Source organism: Rhea americana, unplaced genomic scaffold (assembly GCF_003343005.1).
Source record: "Rhea americana isolate MKP2758 unplaced genomic scaffold, rheAme1 scaffold_86, whole genome shotgun sequence".
In the NCBI taxonomy this organism is placed as follows: domain Eukaryota; kingdom Metazoa; phylum Chordata; class Aves; order Rheiformes; family Rheidae; genus Rhea; species Rhea americana.
Window position 1 is genome coordinate 1,150,945 of NW_028187044.1, and position 21,633 is coordinate 1,172,577.

Consider the following 21,633-nt stretch of genomic DNA (forward strand, 5'->3'; position numbering starts at 1 on the left):
GTAATGCTGGGCAGTCCCAGGCACAAAACGGGACCCTTGCTGCAGCTCATCTGAGGTGATGCCTGCCAGCTCCAGCTCTGAGACCTCAGGCAGTGAAACTCACTTGCCATTAGRCTCCCAGTCCCTGGTGCAGCGCCAGCTCCCAGGCACTTACAGAGCATCAGCCTCTCCACGCCACAGCTGGCAGCCTGCGCGGCCAGCCTGCAGCCACCTGCATGGGCATGGGGAGCTGAAGACGATGTGAAGCTGCAGCGCAGTCTTCCTAGCAGGAAGTCTCTCAGATGACAGCACTGACAACAGCAGTGAAGCACAGCAGGTGATTTCCTAGTGCCAGGACCCAGCTTGTCTGGTTTGGAGCTGCAGGCAGGCAAAAAATGAGTGTGCATCCCTACACAGCAAAATGGTGGTGTGGAGGAGCATAGCCTATGTTAGCATAGCTGTAAGCAGCCTGAATAAGAATAGTGATAAACATGTGGTAGCAAGGGCTTTTGTAACATTAGCAACCAGACTAAGTACATGGCGGTCCCTGAAGAGTTTATGTTTTGGTTGCTATCATGATACAGCTCAAGCTGCTTGGTCTTTAGTGCTGTTTCTCTTGTGTGCTAGCTTCAGCCAGAATGTGTGTTTACATTGGCTGGTCTGTATTTCCAGTTTGCTGTATAAAAATGTGCTTTAGAAGACAAGAGGGAAGTAAATTCTGGCCTGAAGGTGCTGCCAGAAAGGTTTCTCTGTGGTGAACTGTTAGGATGTGTTGAGTTTAGGCTGGAACTTCACAAAGGACCTAGAAGAACCCTTGGAAAGGGGTTAAGATAAGAACTTACTTTTGAGAAAGCTCAGTGTGGTGGCCTTGCCACACGATTGCCAGTGCTGCTTTGCTCTGTAATCCCTAAACCAACCTGACTRAAGTCTGGGAGTACTGTGAAGTCCTCTCATCATCTGGGAAGCTTCTTTCCAGCTTCTGCTAGTGGCAGAATGAGAAACAATTCAACACCATAGACTTGCCTGCAGCCCAAGTCAGCACAGCAAGCCCTCCTGGGATGCTTTGGAGGAAGAYTCCCAGAGGAAGGCACACAGAACGCAGCAGGTTCAGTGTTACTGTGCCTGGGTGACAAATCCAGGAAATTAAAACTTCCGTACATTTGACTCTGGATCGCCTCAGCGTTGGTTTAGGCATTGCAAGAAATAGGCTTATAGCTCTTAAGCCTTCTCTGTGCTTAGTTAAAAGTTGGAGTCATAGTTGGATACTTCCCTTGGCTGTGCTGCAGCAGCAGCCAGTGTCTGATCTGAGCAATGCTACGAACAGCAGCTTAAATAAACCTCTAGGAGTTTTTACAGTCTTTGGCCTTGCTGAGATTATAAGCAGTTGGTAGTGTTGTGATACTGTGATAGGTTCCCAGTCATCTGTGGGCAGGGAACATCCAACATCTTGGAGCACTGAGAGAGGAGAAGATGGGCTATGTATGTGGTTGCAGAAAGAGCAGTTGCAATGCTGCAGCTGCAAGAATGCGTCAAATTCAGGAAAAGGAGTCTTTTGACCATATYATCCTTAACTTGACCTTCTTTTCATTTTTAATGTACTTCCTACTTAAGATAGTGATGATTTGTCATGTTACATATCTAGTGCCRTAAATTATCATAAACACAGCAAGTGCCATTTCTATGTGAAAGTTTGAAGCTGTCTGTGTATTTCCAGATCCTGTTTAGAGGCCCAGAGCATGAGACCCCATTGAAATGAGAAGGGCCATCAGCAGAGCAGCAGCCTCTCCCAGTGCTAAATTTAAGAAGAATGGGAAAAGTTATAGACTGAAACACCAGTTGCAGTTTATGTGGTTGTTGGGCAGAGCAGGTGGGGATATTTGGTGATTAGCTCTTTGCTGAGAGTTGCCTGTGTCCATACAAAATATACATGTGCCCCTAATCAAGGTCTTAGGGCTTGTGCAGGATGCTATTTCAGGTTGTTTGTTTCATCCTGCCTCATTAATCCCTGTAAGCTGCCATAGCGGGCAGTGAGAACAGCTGTGAAGCAAGGGATTGAAGCACAGTTGTGAGGCYGAAGTTCGTTACTTTTCCAAAGTCCAAGCGTTGTCTGAGCTCTGGAGATCTTTGCATGCCTCTCATTCTTGCATTTTTCTTTTCCATTTTACTCTATGCCAGCAAATGTGCACTCTCTCCCCAATTCTTCCTTGTGGTGAAAGCTACAACTCCTGGCTGCTTACCAGGTTGCTTATTTACCACTTGAGATCCCTCCACCCTTCAAGCTTCCCTTATTGTTCCTATATGCTCCTGGTCTGGTTCCTTCCCACTGTCTTCTCTTGACTGTGGAGATCTGCCTCATACTCTTTGGTATCTGGCACACCTTCTCCATTTCTATTTCCTTGACCCAGCTGATGGTTCCCAAACTGGTAACAGTTCCTGCTGTCATATTTCCTGGTCCTTCCTTCAATGCTCAGAAATCCCACCCTGGCACTCTGCTGTCTCCCACATGTATTTCTTTATCTCTTCCATCATAGGCATAGCTGAACCTGCAAGGAGTGTCTTCTGCACACAATTTGTTTCCCAAACCAAAAAATAATTTTGAGTGAAAGAAATTACAGTTCCTTGCTAACTAGACACACTACATGGTGTGGTCCTGGTGTCCATGTGGACATGGACATTTTAATGCAAACTTTGTCTTGAAATCTGGAGACCCACCAAGACTTCACATTCAGATGACTCCAGAAAGGCCAAATTGTTTTAAGGCCAGTGACACAAAAATATTCACCTTCTTGTAGAAGATGAAGTCTGCCCCTAGGAGAGTTAAGAGCTACCAAAACTGAGTTGTTAAATACAGCCCATCTTCTGCATCGTTGTAGCTGAGCTTACGCCAGGCAAAATGGAGCACCCCCTGCAGAGCAGCCTTTGACAGAGATACACTGACACTTGCAGGTCATAYGGCCTTGTCCTTTGCTTTGATGCTTTTAACAGAAATTGTAGGTACGTCAGGACATCAGCCTCAAATTGCTTCTCCGTGGTCCGACAAGGCCACCACCGTGGGTTGGTGTTTTGGGCCCACGAGTGAGCACTTGCCACTGTTTCCTCCTCCCCYGGCCACACAGGGTTACAGCCTCAGTGATGAGATTCAGCTTGTGGTGTAGCTGCTCCTGGCTTTCGCGCTGCTGCTCTGTGGCCATATCTCTGCTTCATCAGTCAACACGGTGTGGTGGCAGCCACGGCAGTGATGCAGGAAGGGAGCTGAAGCAGCTCAGAAAACAGGATTAATTGGTAGTGAATAGAAAAGGGGTAGTTTTTGAGGTAGTCTTAGTGCATGATCCATGTTCTCCAGAAGCTTGAGATCCTCTTTGCTCAGGGTGAACTTGCAGTGTAAAGCAGCCAYCTGTAGGCTTTGCATTAGCAGCTGTTCATTGCCTTTCTAGGTAGGGGAACAAACAGGCTAATAGCCCCTGGCTGGCTGGTATTTGCTGTGACATTAGGAACAGAGATACTTGCCTGGGAGCATGCCCATGGAGGTCCCTCTCAACATCTTGTTAACAGATGTCAGCTGCGGTGGCAGAGGAGGACCAGGAGAGCTGAACATGAGTCCAAAATGTGTTTGGCCTGTTTAACTTGGCTGCGAAGGGCCAATTCTTGAGCACTGGGCAGCAGCAAGGGAGAGTGTCTCTTCAGCAAGAGGGCAGTGCTGGCTCAGAGCATGTGGATAAAAATTGGCTGTGAATAAATCTAGGCTGAAAATGAAGTAAGATGGGGCACTGCCATCATGGGACTGCTCTGCAACCTAAGTGGCTGGGCGAAGAACAAATGACTTTTAAGATGGAATAGACAAATGAAATGGAAGTCTAACATGGCTTCAGGGAACATGCAGTAGCAGGGAGCAATGTGCAGCTCCCCAGGAGTTTCCCCGGTCCCATCGTGCTGTGCCATCGCAAAGGTACTCGGGGAACTTAGAGCTTCAGACCTGGGCTTGTGCAAACATTTCCCATATCCCCAGTAAAGACTGCTTTATTTCCTTATCTTTCTGACAGAAGCAGGCTGTTTGCTTGGTACTCTGATAAGATTTTGACTGGGTTTTCATTTATTTTCTTTTCAGGAAGTGGAGGCAGCATACAGAGAGGAGATTTTTAATTGGCATTAACACTGTGCTGAGACGTGTTCCCATGGTGTTAATGATATGAGGAGTACTGTGCACTGAAATTACAATTCTGTCAAAATTAGGAACTCTAGTAGAGCTAGAAGAGAAATTTTGATCAACAGTCCAATTTAATAGGCACACAAATGTTGTGCRTTACAAAAAATGGAGCAGTATCAGCTTTATCTAGAAAGCAAAGTGTGCTGTGTAAAGATCAATGATGCCCTCCATTACTTGCTTGGAAACCTCAGTAAACTGAGTATGTGCCAATGTCAATGTTTCATCTCACTTTTAGAAACAAGTAAAAGGAAAACTCCCGGAAGATGCAAGTGAGAAAATTGATAGAAGATTAGAATAAGGCTATGCTCAAATGTATTTGCCTGAACTTTTGCAATCCATTCTGCTCTAGCACACACCCTCTGATTTATGAGGACTCTTTCACAGCTTTTGGAATACCAGCATTTGCTGGTTTTGGRATAGCCCCAGTCATAGGAGTAGAACATGTTACTGGTTATCGCTGGTGTGCTGGGAAAACTTCAGACACAGGATCATAATGCCCATTCCCTGTTTCCCCACTGGACAGACAGGACTGCTCCAGCAGCTGCRTGTGCTAGAAACACGTAGCCAGGCATCTCAAAGAGACAAGGATGTCAGCAGGAAGAAGGAGTAGCGTTTCCATGCTTACAGAAACGGACAGGACAGCCAGCGGTATAAAAAGTGGAAGGGATGGGAAAAATGACCCAAAAAAGGGCGGAGAAGCAATTAAGAAATAAAAAAGTCCCAGTGGCTGAAAAAGAATGAGAAGGCACACTGTATTGACAAAACCATCAATGAAGTTATGAGAGTTGATACCTGAGTTCTCGGTTTGGTCCTGGCTAGGCTAGGTATTAAGATGAAAGCTTTAGAGAAACAATAAAAAGTGCAGTCAGTGCTGGTGCTGCAGGGCCTTCAGCAGCCTTGACGTTTCAGTCTCTGTGTGGTTTTTTATATGTGTGTATATATATAAATGCAYRCACACATATATATGCGTGTAAATAATATATATGACAGCTGTATCTGGAAGTTCTGGAAGTGAATGTCTCCTTAGGACACTRGATTTTGGAACGTTCCCTGTTTATTCCTCTCCTTGCTTTTTTTTGTGCTAACATTGTTCCGTTGTTACAATTGGACAAATGTCTCATAATTCTGCTCATTGCCTTTCCCTAATGTTTTTTGGAATCTCAATTTTAGATTTATTGTTATTTTCTACTTTGATTTGTGGGAAAAGTCTAAGAAAAATGTGAAATTTGTTCGGCAATTTTGTAAAACAGTTCTGCAAATGCTGAATGCTTGTTGGCTGGCTGAGCCAGCTCATAACAGGGTCGAGTTTTTGTGCTCCTTGGGACCCATTGGTTTTCGCAGTGTGAACATTTTTCTCTGCAGAGTTGCCCCATTTCTGGCAATGATCAGAAGGGAACTCGCACATAACTGAGCATAGATCCAGCAGGGCTTGACAGAGTCTCTCACTACACACGTTTTCTAAGTTGCCATGTTTTCTTGTATCCCCTCTGATGTCTGGATGCTGCATTTCCATTAAGCCTGCTGACATTTTTTATGTCAAAAAATAAGCAAATGAGGTGCTGAAGATTGTATTACAGAACTGACAAAACATTAGGATTACTGACAGGACCTCAAGCCAAAGCATTAAACAGAAATTCAGGTTCTAGTAAGTCAAAATCCCTATTGTCCCTGCAGAGGTTGTGTGAGAAAAAGATGGTGACTTTTGGTCCTAGAGTTAAAATTGCTTAAACTCAATATGTCAGAGTAGTTTAAAACTGGAGTCTTCTGGGTTCCCTTTGATGATGTTATGCTGTAACTGTTAACTTTCTCAGAGAGGATTCTGCCAAGATATCATTGTGTCCTATGTAAAAGCAGCACTCAATATTAAGTAGTCAGTAGCTTAGCTGCAGCAGTGTGCTTTGAGTGAGTTACCTGAGATATTTGGAAATTGGATATCTCAGGTAGCTTACCCAAGGCACACCAGATTACTATGATTTAAAAGAAAACAACAGCACTGTTTCATATTTCAGACCCAGTTAACTGATTCTTATAAAGTGCTTAAGGTTATTTGGATGAAGATATTAATGCACAGTAAAATGATAGACATGTGAGTCAGAAAAATAAATAAACCCTCACCACATTCTCCCTCAGGCATATCACTTCCGATAAACAAAGTCGTTTACTGCAGAAACTGGCAACAATTTCTCAAATGTTTAAAAATAGAAGTAGCAATCTCTGGTTTTTGCCAGCTTGTGAAGAAAATACATTGATGAGTTTAGAGAATTTATTCATTGGTATGTGCATGAGTGGGTGTGTTAAGTAGGGAATTTAATGAGGGGGAGCTAAGTATGAAGGAAGAYTCTTGCATCTGTTTATTTCTGCAAGTGGAAAAGTCTGGAAATGTCCTTGCATCTTCTGGGCTCCAGAGCTGGGGCGCTGTCCTGCGGGGGTGCTGCCGTCAGCCTCGGGGATCCTCCCCCTGCTAGTTTGCAGCTTCGTTGTTCCCGCAGAASAAAGCTGTGCGAGGGCATTTCGGTGCTGCTGGGGTTGTCACCTGAGAGCTAGTCAAGAACTCCTCATCTGTGTAAACACTGTGATGGGAGTTGTGTTGTGTTTTGTGCAGTTCTACAGTAAAGAGCCCAAAGTGATAGAAACCAGCACAGATAAACTCAACTTAAGCATATACTGAAAAGTGACCATCTATTGACTGTCTACTTACCCATATTCCCCARAAAGTGGGTCTGATTCACAGGAGCTTTGCCTGCCACACAGGAGCTAAATTCCTAAGGAACAGACCAGTGAAAAAATTCACRACTGAAGCAAGCACAAGGAAATGTTGTTGAACGGTCCAATTTTTCAGGTACCCACGTGTACACTCTGAACGGAACTGACCCAGAAGGAGATCCCGTAACATATGACCTGACCTATGAAGCTGGATCAAAACGCTACTTTTCTGTTGACAAGCACMTTGGAAACGTTACTCTGATTGAGGAACTTGACAGAGAGGTAGAGTACAGTGAAATGGAATATCCTTGAGTCCTTAATTTGATCAATAATTCTGAGGAATGGAGTGAACTTTCTTGCCCCTGAAATGTGATTAAATATGCAGTTGCAGACATTGTATTTCATCCATCATGTTGTTTTCCAGTTCACTTTCACCACTGACATTACTGCTGAATTTTGGGCAGCTGTCTATTCAGTATTTACCAAAATAGAAATTTATTCTTTATCTCTACCTTTCCTCCCCCATGCTCCACCTTCCCCCGTCAAGAGCTTGGGGACAATTACAGTCCTCCAATTCTCAGAGAGAATTTCAGTTTCTTTAGGATTCTGCTGTCATTAGAAGGAAGTAGAGGTTTCTGTAAGCAGTGTTCCAGTTCACTTTTCTAGTTACATCACAGCCCTTTATTTTGGTTAAAGATTTTCCTAGCAATAGTGACCTAAAGGTATTCCGGGAACGCAAGCATTGAACCAATCATGTTTGCTTTTCAGGAAAGAGTATGCAATACTCAGTAAGCCCTTCAAATTATGGTATACTAAGACAGAAGAATTTGTACTAGAAATATCTTTTTAGGAAGTGTTTCTTAAAAGACAACTGGTTTTCATTAGCACAACAGGGATTCCCAGAGCAACCATCTCTTGCCCATGGCTGCAGGAAGTCCARCAAGCCCTGTAAGAGCCAGGTGTGGAGTCTGTGAGAGGGTTTCCTCGCTGCTGCTGTGATGGCTTTGTAGTATTAACTGTTACTTTGCTGTATCCACTCAGACCTGTTTAAATCTGCAGACCCTGTTTAAATCAGCACAAATGACCAACTCTCTAACAAAGCAATTTTCCTGATTTGCAGAAGGAAGATGAGATTGAAGTAATAGTCAGCATTTCAGATGGCCTGAGTACAGTAAGTATTTACTCATGCCATAGCTTRTCATGCTGTCACCCCCTGCACCTCTCCCCCATTAAACTACCTTTCAGGGAATGTCTTATTTTATCAGAAAGCATAATTCCATTAGAGTCTTACCTTCTGTTTCAAGAGCCACTGAACTCCCAGTAATGCAGGTCTCATCCCTGCTCCTTGCTCAGCTATTTGAGGATAATTACAACTGTAGGGTGAGCTGAAAGCCTGACTCAGTGGCCTACAAAATAGTAGCAGCTGCCTATGACATTTCACTGCCCACTTAGTAGGGTTCATACCTAAGAAAGAGCTGGAGGCTTTTAAAAGACATCAGAGGAGCTAGTGTTGGACACCCAAGAGCTGACTTTCTCCCCGCCCTCACCCCCCKGCAATGTTTCTGTAACATGACATTGAGATTTGCTTATGCTAAGGTTTTGAGATTTTTCTTGTCTGCTGCTGAATAAAGCTTTGGTCACTTCTAATCATTCAGGGCTTATCTGGGGCAGTGCACCAGCATAYGATCCTATGTCTACAGTTTTCTGTGGCATTTTCCATTTACAAACAGATGCTGTCACAGTCAGGGTATTAGTCTGCCAAGATGATCTGGGCTTCGTCACTAGAGGTGCCACAAAAGTGGGACCCTTTTACTAGCCACAAGACTGGATTAACTACAAAGTACTTCCTCATGTCAAACACACACAGTAATATCACTACATTGAATATTTGGGAAGTGGCCAAGTCTTACAGTCTCAATTGCCCTGACAATCTCTGTAAATAAAGGAAATAATGGAATCACATCCACATCTCTATTTTGCAAACAATAATGAGGTTTTGTTGGTCAAAGGTATTTGCTTGTGTGTTTTTAGAAAGCGAACAGAGGCTGCTATGTTATTGTTAAATATTAATAGTGTGCATTTGTACATCCAAATTATATAGATCTTTAACACTGTGATATCAAATGAGGCATTAATGAATGCTTTTAGCTGTCAGGTGCCAACTTCTGCACAGTCATTTATGTATTCCCATAAAATATATCATGGTATCTTGAATGCCATAAAGAAAAGGAAAGCCACTTTTGAAAATCAACCCCATAGTCTGTAATTTATAAAGTACTCTGAGATTCCTTATTTCATCTAGAGGTATCTGTGTGTTCTCCTTGAAGCCAGTTCTTGTGGATAATGTGATTTTCTGCATTTTCTTTCTCATACTCAGTTTTTGTAGTGCAAGGACATTCTATTAGTACACAATTTTCATTGCATTTAAATACACCTTACTAGGTAAATGAACATTTATATGTTGTAAATCACCTTGATTCATAGTATGTTCTTCATATTCCACTCCAGGTTTCTGAAAAGGTCAGGATCCTTGTAACGGATGCTAATGATGAGAGCCCAGAGTTCATCAATGCACCTTACATAGTCCAAGTCCCAGAGGTTGGTTATATTTCTTTGTATGCTACAAGTATATTTCAGTAGAGTATAAAGAGAAACTAGTGTGTTTTCAGTAAAATAACAAGATTTGCAGGATTAACTTGCAGTCCTTTGTTTCCGGGTTTTGGGTAGGTATTTAATATTCAGTGAGCACTTAGGGACCATATCTGGTAGGGTTTTCTTGAGGCTTGCTATTTTGTGGGTAAGGTCCAAGATGTGAGTCAGTGGAATTTTTAGAACTAACTTAGGTGAGAATAGGATGCACTTTATTTCAGAAGAGATTTCCTGTCATTTTCATTCCAAGAATTTTTTTTCTATCTTGTTCTTCTCCAGTTTCCTCCATTTTTAATCTCTTCTCTATTTTTTCCTCTGATTTTTGGTTCATTTATTTGTTTATATTCTTTCTACCCTTAATCCCTTTTCCTTCCCCCTTGCATGYTCCTTTTTCATTTCTTTTAACTCACATTGCTTCACTGTTTCTTTCTGACTCTGGTAACTCTTTCTGATCACAGAACACCCCCTCAGGCAGCAGTATATTTAAGATTGAGGCAGTAGACAGAGACACGGGTTCTGGAGGAAGTATCACCTACTTTTTGCAGGTAAGGTGTTATCTGTGCCTTCAGAAGTAATTTCAGTAAATGAGATCTCAGAAACCAGGATTTAAAAAAAAAAGGTTTTTAAGGATTAAGCCTGCTAGTAGTGTCTGTAGGACCAATTTTGCATGGTGTGTGAGAGAAGAGGCTCTGACTTCACTGACATTGCCTGACTGCAAGCAGCTGAGCATAGTCCAGAAGGTAGAGAGAGGGGCTGGAACTGCCACCAGCACTCCTGTGGTTGCCAACAGGACTTCTCAGAGCAGGGCTTCTACTGACCCCCCCCCCCTTTTTTTTTTGTCATGAGAGCTCCTAGAGGTGGGGAGAGCAAGTGTATCAAAGTCTAACTTGTAATCTTGTATGTGTATGGGATTTTTTAAGTATGAAATAGCTTTTGTTGGAAAACAAAGCGCTCTGGAAACCCAAATCTGTACTTGGATGTTGCTGGTTCATGTGTAATTGAGATCTGGATCACAGTGTGATATATGGAGTACTAAGTCTTCTCACCTCAAGACAAAGCTGTACCTGTTTGGCACCAGCCTTTCAGGTGTAGCCCACTGGTGAGGAACAGGAGAGGGCTTCATCTTTAAAGCTGAATTTCATCTTTATTGTAGATGTTCTGTATGCCAAAAGTGCAATCTTTTGCATAATGCTTTTCAAATTCCTCTGTCTTATGACCAGCTTCTCCAGATTTGCTGCAGTTTCCCTAGTTTCCCTCATTCAAAAGACAACAGAAAAAAAAAGCCAGAAACAATTTGTTCCAATATTTACTTTAGTACAAATACGGAAACAAGTTGGAAAATATTTATATAGCACTAAAGCTAATCCTGTTATGAGCTTAGGCATACTATGAAGAACACCTTGAGAGCCCTGTTGAAATTTAGTTTGGATTTGACCAATTATTCTTTCAAAATACAGTGTGTGCAGGATTCAGTTTTGCACAGGATTTTTTCCAGTAAGCTGATACAATATGACACTAAGGAATAGCTATTTCCGACATCTATGTCTAACTAATATGTTTGTGTACCAAAAGGTTACTTGATTTGTGTACTTGTTGAAGAAATGTTGCCGTATCTTTTGGCACAATCCCTGAGAATTGTTACTGTGCACAAAAAAGAAAGTCTTGTGTGGGCACGTAGTGTTGTCTACCAAAAAGGCCAAGATTATCTGACAGAAATTATTGCGTATGCTTACCCAAATTACAATGAGTTTACAGATATCTCTGGTCCGGAAAAATAGAGAGAGATATTTTTAGGCCTCTTTTGGAAATAAGATATCTTTTAGGTCCTTCAGTTTGGACACCGAAAAGATACTAAAATGTCACTGTAAAAGTCTTTGACAATAGTCTATGCATGCAACATTGCTGTTTTTTGAAGCCAGTAGAATTCAGAAGGGATAACACCTTTTCTCTTTCCATTTTTTCCCTCATCTTTTTTGAGTTAAGCCTTGCTATTTAATTCCATGCAATAACCTGTGCTAACCACAATTTTAAGATTTCGTAGTGAAATACTAAAAGGTTTAAAAAATCTACACTGAAGTTATTAGTTTATCTGAGTAATGAGACACTTGTGATTGGTTCATGAATTGTTCATAAACACATAGAGGTGAAATTCATCAAATACGTTATTCACCCAAACCATATAATTATTCTAGTCTTTTGCCTTAGCAGATGAAATAAAAGATGAACCCCTAACAGCAGTCTTATTTCCATACCTATGATCTTTCACTGTTTTTTCTCTCTTTTCTTCTAGAACATCCATGCTACTAAGTTCACAATAGACCGTCACAGTGGTGTTCTGCGCATCAAAACAGGGGTCACCCTGGACTATGAAAAGTCAAGAACCCATTTTGTCGTCGTAGTAGCCAAGGTATCAAGCTTCTCTTCTGAAATGGGAGGAGAGGGAGGCTTGTATTTGAGTAGGACAGCTTAGGTCAAATAGAAGAAGGGTGACCCAGAGTTACTGAAGTGAAGCCTAGCATTGGAGCAGGAGCAGTCTCTGTCACGTATGGAGATACAGCAGGTAGCAAGGAAAAATGAGTGAGGAAAGGCAACCTGTGTCTAGCAGCAGGAAAAGTGCTGCCGCTGTGCAACAGCTGGAGGCGTTTGGGAGTGGGTTTTCCTCACTTAGCCCCGTCCACAGTGCCAGGATGTTGAGCCCCTCTGCAGAAAGGGATCCCTCTGCGGATCGCCTAGAAGGGAAGGTTGGTGTATGCAGCCTCACCTTTGGGAAGCGTCAGTCTCAAAATGCAAATACAGGTGCCCCGGGCTCCCCGCGCTGTTGCGGGATGGCCTGGCACAGTCGTGGCAACCACTAGCAGCAGCTTGTGTGGATTGCTGCTAGTCACTGCAGTGGTTAGCTGCAGTCAGACAGCCAGGGGTGACACACTTATTTTCTGGATTTATCTTTGGATGTTTCTTTCTTTCACTTCTCCACTGCCTTGTGGCAGGAACTTACTCAAATCATTCAAATATTGCTGAACATCACTCCTTGCCGCTGTCACCCTCAGCAGTGCTGGGGATTCGTAACAGGCTTTGTAAGTTTATGGATTCTGAAATCAAGTCTCTCAGGATCCTTTGGGGATCTGTCACACAGACAGASAGACACATGTGGGTGAAAAGAGGATGATTTTGCTTCTACTTATGCTGCCTTTCTGGGTTTCTTGTGTTTTAGGAGGTGTGTGTGGATCATTTTATTTATTTATTTAGCCAGGTTTCATCTGAGGAGAAGTAGCAAAATGTGGATTAGTGCTGTGTTTTCTGTAGTAAGGATGAAAAACCTGAGCATATCTCTTGAAAAAAGATGAGATTTTTAGAATTGGTACAATGGACATTCTAAACAATTCACATTCTCTTATATACCAGCATAACTGCTGACCTTCAGCTGGTGCTCTGAGACTGAAGGTGTTAAAAGCTTTGAAATTGTGAATCGTCTCTCTAACTGGCTCTGCTGTATCACTAGCACAAACAGAGTTGATTTTAGTAACGTCCTCAGAGACTGTTTGTACACTGTGGCTACCTAACAGCTTCTGGCTTTGTGCTCCTCCATGCTTTCGCTTACATCGAGTAAGAGTCCCTGGGAGACTTTGATCACATGCATTGTGTAATTTTCCCCTAGAAAAGCATTGCCTTGCTGCTGTGTATCATCGTGTTGTTTTTATGGCAAGACTACATGGGGGATGGAAATCTGTAGGTCTTTGTGGCTAACTTTCTGCGTCTGCTTCTAGCTTTCTTCTGTCCTACAAAAAGCTTGAATCCCCTGTCCCTTGTGTCATTGATAAAAGATTATATATGACTGCATATGTTGGCACAACCACTTTTAATGTAAGAAATGACACTTGAGATACTGAGAGATATCCCTCTGCTTAAGCAGAGAGGAATTAATGGAAGTGGAAGGACAAATGGAAAAGAGAAGGAATAGGACAGCAGAGATGAAGCTGTGTTGAGAGAGAGAAGGAATTTCTGAGACTGCACCTATGAAGACTTACGAGATGCGTGCAAGGCCATTAACTGATTTACAGACATGTTTCAGCAGAGGTATGTGATGATGCCTTCTCTCCTAGGATGGCGGTGGGAAGCTCAGGGGAGACAACAAAGTGTTTTCAGCCACGACAACAGTTACTGTCAATGTGGAGGATGTTCAGGACACTCCTCCCATGTTCATCGGGACTCCCTACTATGGCTATGTTTACGAAGATACACTTGCAGTAAGTGCTGTTTTTCACCTGTGGTAGAACAAGTGCAGTCTTTCATATGTTGGTCAAGCTGGCACCATGGTTTATGGCACAGGTTTTATTAATAATGGAAACTGGGACCTAAACTCTGACTTGACTGCTAGGAGAAATGAGCTGAGCAAATCTCACACTTGTTCTTATTTACGTCCTTTGAAAGTTCCCATGGAAGTCTTGCTGCTGCTGTCATTAAAGACAAAAAGATTTTGCCCCTTTGTATTACTGTAGACACAGACAATGACTAAGAGGTCTTTGGTTGCTGAGATCTATAGAAACACTTGCTTGAGAGCTTAACAGATTAACAGTTACCTCACCTGAACCTGAACACATTTTGTTATAAGACTTTGTGTATGTCCATAGTATGTGAGCTCATGGTGTTTTTATTTCCTAGCTGATTATTTGTGTAAGGTATAGATCAAAGAAGATCAAAGTTCATGATTACTGTCCTGTTGCTCAAATGCTGTAGGCTCCATGTGTTGTCCCCATGGAATCATCTGAGGAGTTGTAATCCTGCCGTTCCCATAATGAAGGATGTTTTCTGCTCTGTGATGACTAGATAGACAGGAGGAGCCAAGACGTCCTCCCAGGCCTAAAACCCAACAGAATGTCCAGCTTGGGAGAACTGTTTATGAGTGCGGACAGTGAATCTGTCCGCATATGTCTGCTGCTAAAGATAGATCAGTTAATTTCTCTGTCACAGACAAAGAATCCAAATAGGACACTGAGGTCCTGGCTGGGCCATGCCCTAGAAGCTCCTAATGGCAGATTTGCCCCAAAGAGCATGTACAGCTTAGCAAATTAGTTTATCATATCCAACGTGGGACTTCCAGCAACATAGAATTTGTGATGTGACAAAAGAAAGAATTTTCCCTATATCTAACTAGATTTCATCCAAATACATAAAACTTTAATTAAAATTTCCTTCATATGTAGGATAGGAAATGGTACCTACTCATAAAATTACCCAATCTTAAACTATTGATCTCTTTGGCAGTGCAGCTGCATTCTAGTCACCTGAACTTCTCTTGAGGTTCGGGAAAGGTTGTGGCTTTGCTTTCTGTCCAGAACTCCAGTGTATCCTGCAGCCCTTGCATAACTGTGTGTTGCAGCTGTGTGTAGACTGTTACGCAGAGTGGAGAAGTAACGCTTGTGTACTTTGGACATGTTTGGAATGAACGTTATTACGCGTACTGATTTACTCTGCATAATTACGTATAGACCTCAAAATAATTCTCAGGAGTACACAGRGGTTAGTGTTTACCAAGGAAATCAGAAGTCAGTAAATATTAACTGCATCCGGTCAGAGCTCCTAACTTGTGCCATTATGATATTACAATGATGGAAGCATGAACCAGCCCTTCCTGGTGTGGACTCAGCTGTTCAAATGAAGTCCACAGAGAGATGCATAAGCTGATTTTAGTGTTACACATTCAGCATTAATCTCATAAACTTGCTTTTCTCCTTCATGGAGTTGTTCTCCAAATACACATTTTTAACCAAGGTCAGTATTTACAAGTACTCTGTCACCTTCAGGGGAACAGTAGTGGATTTTGTCAGGTAGGCACGTTTTAATGCGGCTTCCAGTAGAAACGATAATAAATACAACTCGATATTTCCACTTGCTCTAACAGAATGTTCCTGCTGTTTGGAAAATTCACTTGGGGATTTTCATGAAAGCGTTCCTTGTTGCTGTTTGTGATCAGCTGACCGTTACTTCGAAGGTCCCTGTTATTGTGGCCCAAACCAGTAAGGTGTTAGTTCRAAGAAGCCCTGACTCTGCAGCTCATTGTCACTTTGGGGAGCTCGCTCACCCTGGGAGTCGTCCGTCTGAGACGATGGGAATAGTCATGTGAGCAAGTGGTCTCCAGCCCGCTGTGCATATGGCCCACAGCCTTGTTACTTGCACAGAAAGAAAGACRGAGAAGATTTTAAGGGTGGTGAAGTCGTCATAATTTTTATCATAGTTTCATGCCCTAAGCATTGCATCGGSTGCATTGCTGTGTGATCCCTGGCTTGCTTTTGCTGTCTGTCTCAGCTTAATTGAGTAGGACAAAAACGACCTGATGATGCTCTCGGCAGCTGCCCGTTCCCTTGTGCGTGGCGTGGCCGCGCTGCGAGTCCAGAGCCCACCGAGCACTTTCCAGCGTGCGTCGGCGTGGTGTCGCAAAAAGCATTCCAGGAGGAAATTCAAGGCCTGGCTCAGAGGCTTTGCTGCCAGTGGGAAGAGGGAGGAGGCCTTGCAAGGCAAGACTGAAGAAAAGGGGGTTGGTTCTTCCTTTCCTAAGGAAGGGGAGAGCCCACTGTTAAGTGAATGAAATACCTGTCTGAAAAATAGTAGTGGTGTTTCTAGTTAGAGAGGTCCGTGACCCAGATTGCCGGGCTTTGGGGTGGAAATCTCTGTTCACCTCTGTTTTGTAAACGCTTCTGCCTTGGCAGTGATCCAAGCTAAAGCGCAGGTCGCAGATTAGTTTCTCACAATCCTCTCTCCAAACGTGTGGCTTGCGCCAGGCTCCTGCGGCTGCTGCCGCCTTGTGCCCCYGTGGCTGGCCGCCCCTGGGGACGGAGGGTGCCGCGGCAGCGGGTCTGGGGGCTGCTTTTGGCGGCAGCAGCCAGGGAGTCCGTGAGGAGCAGAGCAGCGTTCTCCGCTCGTGGCTTGCAGGAGCTGCGTGGGAAAAAAAGGGGCGAGAGCAGCTGGGAGCTGGGCAGACTGCAAACCGGCGCAGCCTGTTAGCAGGCAAAGGGGGTGCCGTGAGCCTGCCGCTCCTCTGGGGACAGCTGAGCCCGGCGTGTCAAAGCAGGTTGTTCTGCCTGCTGCACGGACGGCGGCATCACGCAGAGAGCGGCTGGTGAGCGCGGGCTGCGCCACGGCTCCTCGGGGAGCGCGCGGCAGCAGCGATGCCCTCACTCTGTAAGGGGTTACAGCCCGTGGGCTGCAACGTCACCGAAAGCAACTAAAATTAACGGCGTAGGGACGATGCAGCACTGCCCTGAGGAGTAGCTGCTAGTGGTTTCACAAGCACACCCCACTGTGTACCAGTTAACTATCAGGAGCTGTCCTTGGGTTAGTCAGTTCAGGGTTTGACTTGGCTTTGGCGGGCTACTGTGCAAAGCCAGGAGAAATGCGTTGAAGAATCTYGGAAAAAAACTCCAGCAGCCCCTAGATAGCCCCATCCCTGCCTCCCAAGCTGGGCAGCAGGGACTTGTCTGATTTAATTGCCAGGTAAGCAGCCTCTTCCCCTGGCAGGAATTGTCTAATCATCAATTCTGCTTTCCAGTGAGGCATAACGGAGCATACAGGCACAGACAGCATCTATGTACAAAATATGATGCCATTAACCTGAGCCTCCTGCCACAGCTGGAGAAACTAGCTCAGCACCATAACGTACGTCTGACAGAGGGAAAGAGAAAGCTGGAGGCCAGAAGGCACCAGACCTTCCTTGTCTGGAGCATACCCAGCTGCAGCAGCCAAACTGCCTGCCTCGCAAAGCCRGACGCTGATTTTTCTGGCTCAGAGTCAAGGAAGGGCTCTTGCTGCATCCCCCCTGCAGCCAGAGTAGAAGTACCCACTCTTCYCCCCACGCCTCACTGAGGAAAGACTTTCTGAAGTTAGATTTATTAATACGTGGTGGCAATTTCATTGCTCTTTGATCTTACTCACAGACTGTAATTCCCCATTTCTCCCCAGGGCTCCGAGGTACTTACTGTTGTTGCTCTTGATGGAGACAGAGGAAAGCCTAACAGTATTCGTTACCGCATCGTGAACGGTGAGTGGACTGGGCTGGCCTGAAATCTGAAGGGGAGTCGAAACTAGATCTGATGTTAAATTAGGATGGAACGTACTAGAGTTTAATAAAGCTGAGGCAAACGCTCACRAAATAGTGTCAGGTGCCTGAAACAACTCCAGGATCCTGTCTACCAGAAAACAGCCAAGATACGATTCACTGCGTTTTAGTATCTGTTTCATGGAGGTATGCTGTTCATCTTGGAATTGTTAATGTTGCTTATTYGTTAAGCATCAGTAGCCTGTTTGTCATTTTAGAAAATGTAAAGGGAGATGCATTTGCTGTCACTGAGCATCTCTATCATTTAATTCAAAAGCAGGAGATGGCATTGAGAGATCCAGACATTTAGAGGGATGTTTTTATTAATGTTGTGACTAACGTGGCTAAATGGTCAAACCTCTGGTTTCTTGGAAGTAGTGATATTTATCAGTGAAGAGAGACTGGCTGTCCACTGCACTGGGAGAAAGTAGATATTATCAGAAGATTAATGTTTTCCATCAGCTATTCTGAGGTTGTCTTTAGCTCATCTTTTAATAGCATAAATGTGAGGCTTAGTTAAATTGATGACTCATTATCTGGTGAAGTCAGCAACTTAGCTCAAGGTACAACTTTGAGTTTGGCAGTTTTGTTTGGTTCTTTCTTTCTCCAGAACAAGACTTCAGTGGCAGCTGGGCACCCCAACTCCCAGGTACTAGAGACACTAAAATTCAGTAAGAGAAATCTGAGGTGTAGTTGCAGAGCTTTGCCGGAAGTTCTTCACTGTTACCTCATCTAAACAGCAAGGTCTAGAGAGGCTCAAGAAGGTTGTTGTTCAGGTTTTAGTTTTACTTGAGGTGGGACACATGCCAAGGTTTCTTTTCCCCTGATGCAGGGGAAGAAGAGGGTGAAAGGAAGAAGGGGTAAAAGGAAGGCACAAACATTGAGAAAAAAAGGTTGCAGAAGAGTAGATGGAAAGAAAGATGAGAATGAGAAGCAGAAACAAAAGAGTTGGAGATGCTAGACAAGGAAATTGAGGAAGAGAATAAATGAAGGCAAATGAAACAGGAAAAATGTCAAAGGGAAATAGGATTAATGAAAAGAGACAGTAGATTTCCAAAGAAAATGGAGGTGGAACAGAAAGAGGCTATGGGGGAAAATGGGCTAAAAGAGCGAAGGGGTTTGGAAAGAGTGGAGACAGAAGGGGGTGATATGAAAGCCATAAAATGTGACTTCTTGGGGGTGGATTTTCCTTGTGCCCATTAACACAGGATTTTGTTAGCAGGAAATGAAAGTGGAAAGGAGAGAAAGTGAATATGCTTTAGTACACAGAGTGTTGAAGATAGAGAAGAATCAGATAAGGAAGAGATGATGGTAGCAGATTTCTGCCCCTACTGTGCAGACCCTAGCCTTAGTCATGACAAGCCATTATTTCARTACCTACAGGCTAGGCTGCAAAGAGCAAGAAAATACTAATAACAGATATGGAAGTAATTACTCTTTGTAAGCATTTTCAATGCTGGATAGTAAGGGATTGTTTTAGAAAATACTCTAATCCTCTAAACATGCTGTCCTAGGGAAGACACATAAGGGTATGTACTCTGAGTTACCAATTTCCATGTGCTAATTAGACAATAACATGAAGTATTGTAGCTTGAAACCACTATTGACTTCAGCTTTTTCTCAGTCAGGATGTACTTTCCAGGCCGATGTATCTTAATAATTTACTACCGCATGAGTCAATATCTATTCAACATTGTATCTAGTGTACTTTAATGAAGTTGCAATTATTGCAGGTATTAGCAAAAGGGGACAATACCGGATGGTTTAATTATTAGAACTGAAGATGAGATAGAGAAAAAGAGAAATGGCTGGGCTTTCATGTCATCATACATTATTTCTGAATGACTGATCTCCTTCGTTTCAAGGATTTCCTTTCCATTCTTTTACTTTCAACAACAGGCTGTGCTGCACATGCGGGCTGTGGGCCGTTTCTGAGCAGAGGCAGCATGCCTGTGCAGAGCAGGGCAGGTCCCCTGAGCTCCCAAGGCATCAGCCGAGGTGAGGTGGGTGCCAGCATCATGCTGAGAYGCTCCTGCCTCTCTGAAAGCTGCCACAGCCCTGTAACTGATTTTCTGCACAGATTTTTGGAAGTCGAGTGGGGGGACCAGCGTCAGCAGACAGCCGTGCCCTGCCTGCGGAGCAGACTTGGCCTCAGTGCATAAAGCRTGGGTTTCACCCTCGATCCTCCAGAAGTCTTTTTCGTTCAGGACAGCATAGCAGCAGGCTGAGAGTTCATTAACAACTGAACGTCTAAGGCCTCCAAAGATGCTGCCTGCAGAAAGAGTGACTATGTTTCTTTCGATTGCATTGTCAGACTTTTCACATTAGCTGATATTAGTGAGAGAAATGTTCTTATTTTCTCAGAGACTTAATTAAGTATTTGCTAATTAAAATGAGTGTCTATTTTTATCTGAACCAGTGCATAAAGAYGACAGCATAATGGAGATGAAAACCAAATTTGCACACCCAGCCTCAGAGGTTTAAGGGAACATGGCCAGGCTGGGGCAGAGGAAAGTGAGGGCAGCTGCCTATAACRCCAGGGCTCCCCCAAACCATTACTTATTGAGGAAACTCCTGTTGCCCTTTCTTTGCCCATTCGCCATACTGTAATCAAGCATAGAAATGCCTCATTTTTGGAAAAYGGTTGCAGATCTACTAGTAGATATAGACACATATATAGACATAGATGTGCTTAATGAAGTGTATGTTTGATTGCTCATGCCTTTTCCGGACACAGGGCAAGGCACATAATCAGAGCTTCTTGGTTTTATTGCAGGAAGCGAAGGTTCATTTGAAATCAGCAACACAACTGGAGCCATTTCTGTTATAAAAAGCCCAAATCAGCTTAAGAAAGAAGTGTAYGAACTGAAAGTACAGGTATGTTTTGTGGCCACTTGAAAGCTGATGGTCTTAAATACTGTGAGTAGTCATTATCTAAARTAACGCAATTTATATCACACTTCTTTTTAGGAGCTACCTCCTGTATTTGAGCAGACTGCCAACTAGTATAAGTCAGAACAAGCTGCATTTGTTTTCTGGGATATTTAGGGTGCCTCCAATTTCTCTTTCAAATGAAGTTGTCTTGTCACAATTTCATCCCTGTGTCTAGAGAATTAATATCCTGTACATCTGTACCTGTAAATAAATGTGCTCTGTGTTTTAAAATTTTGTTACTGGACTGGGAATCAAAGACTTCTAGTTTCTATGTGCTGAGAYAGGTGACTTAAATCTATGAGTAGTAACGGGATTGAAGTAGATCATGCTATCATATTAGTGTCCACTCTTGAAGCATGGATCAACCACATAAAAAGACATGCTTATGCCTTAATAAGTTGAAAGTGCTACCTTGCCCAAGTAAGGACTGAGTAATCTGAAAACAGTTTTGTGGCCTGGCGCACTCCTAGAGCCAGTGTAGCATCCCCAGGGCACTTGCTCACTGGTGGGCTCAAGWAGGTTGCTGAACTGGCAGATTATAAGGTTCCTTGCTCTGACTTAGACTTGGGCGCTGTTTCTTTTCCTAATCTCTCCGGTTTCCTACAGCCTGCTAGTGCTTCACAGATGCAGGATTAGTCAGGCTCTGCTGACCTCTGAGTGCAGCTCTGGGAACCCCGAGCTCCAAGGCTCTCTGAGGAACCAAATGGGTGTTGTAGTACCCAGCATGGGTCCCAACAGGTGCCTCAGTTACAGGACAGAAAATGATATGTGGAACTTAACTGAGCATTGCTGTAAACCTGATATCCTTTAAGCAATTGAATTTGGCTAATCAGAGATATTTAGAAAATCATCTATTGTCTTTGGTTCTGAGCGCTTTGAGTACAAAGGCTTCTGTTATGAATACCTGATACAAACACAAATCAGAGTTCCTGTCGTGACAGAAGAAATATCTTATGTTCAATGTAGTGAACCAGTTTGCATGTTGGGAATGTTGAAACTTAGGCCAATTTGATTGTTCAGCTCAGATAAGTGCCAGCAAAGCTTGCTTATCTGTCCAAACAATACCCATTTTACA

At 43.5% G+C, this 21,633-nt stretch overlaps 1 protein-coding gene across 1 annotated transcript in view; it reads left to right on the forward strand.

Annotated features, from left to right (window-relative positions):
- CDHR1 (cadherin related family member 1) overlaps positions 1 to 21,633 on the forward strand; it is a 57,011-nt gene that overhangs the window by 11,553 nt on the left and 23,825 nt on the right. Inside the window, exons 4-11 of the mRNA XM_085323675.1 lie at positions 7,023 to 7,168; positions 8,007 to 8,057; positions 9,395 to 9,484; positions 9,994 to 10,080; positions 11,826 to 11,942; positions 13,636 to 13,779; positions 17,489 to 17,567; positions 20,401 to 20,501. Of these exons, the coding sequence (XP_085179801.1) occupies positions 7,023 to 7,168; positions 8,007 to 8,057; positions 9,395 to 9,484; positions 9,994 to 10,080; positions 11,826 to 11,942; positions 13,636 to 13,779; positions 17,489 to 17,567; positions 20,401 to 20,501 (815 nt within the window). The remainder of the gene's footprint in view (positions 1 to 7,022; positions 7,169 to 8,006; positions 8,058 to 9,394; positions 9,485 to 9,993; positions 10,081 to 11,825; positions 11,943 to 13,635; positions 13,780 to 17,488; positions 17,568 to 20,400; positions 20,502 to 21,633) is intronic.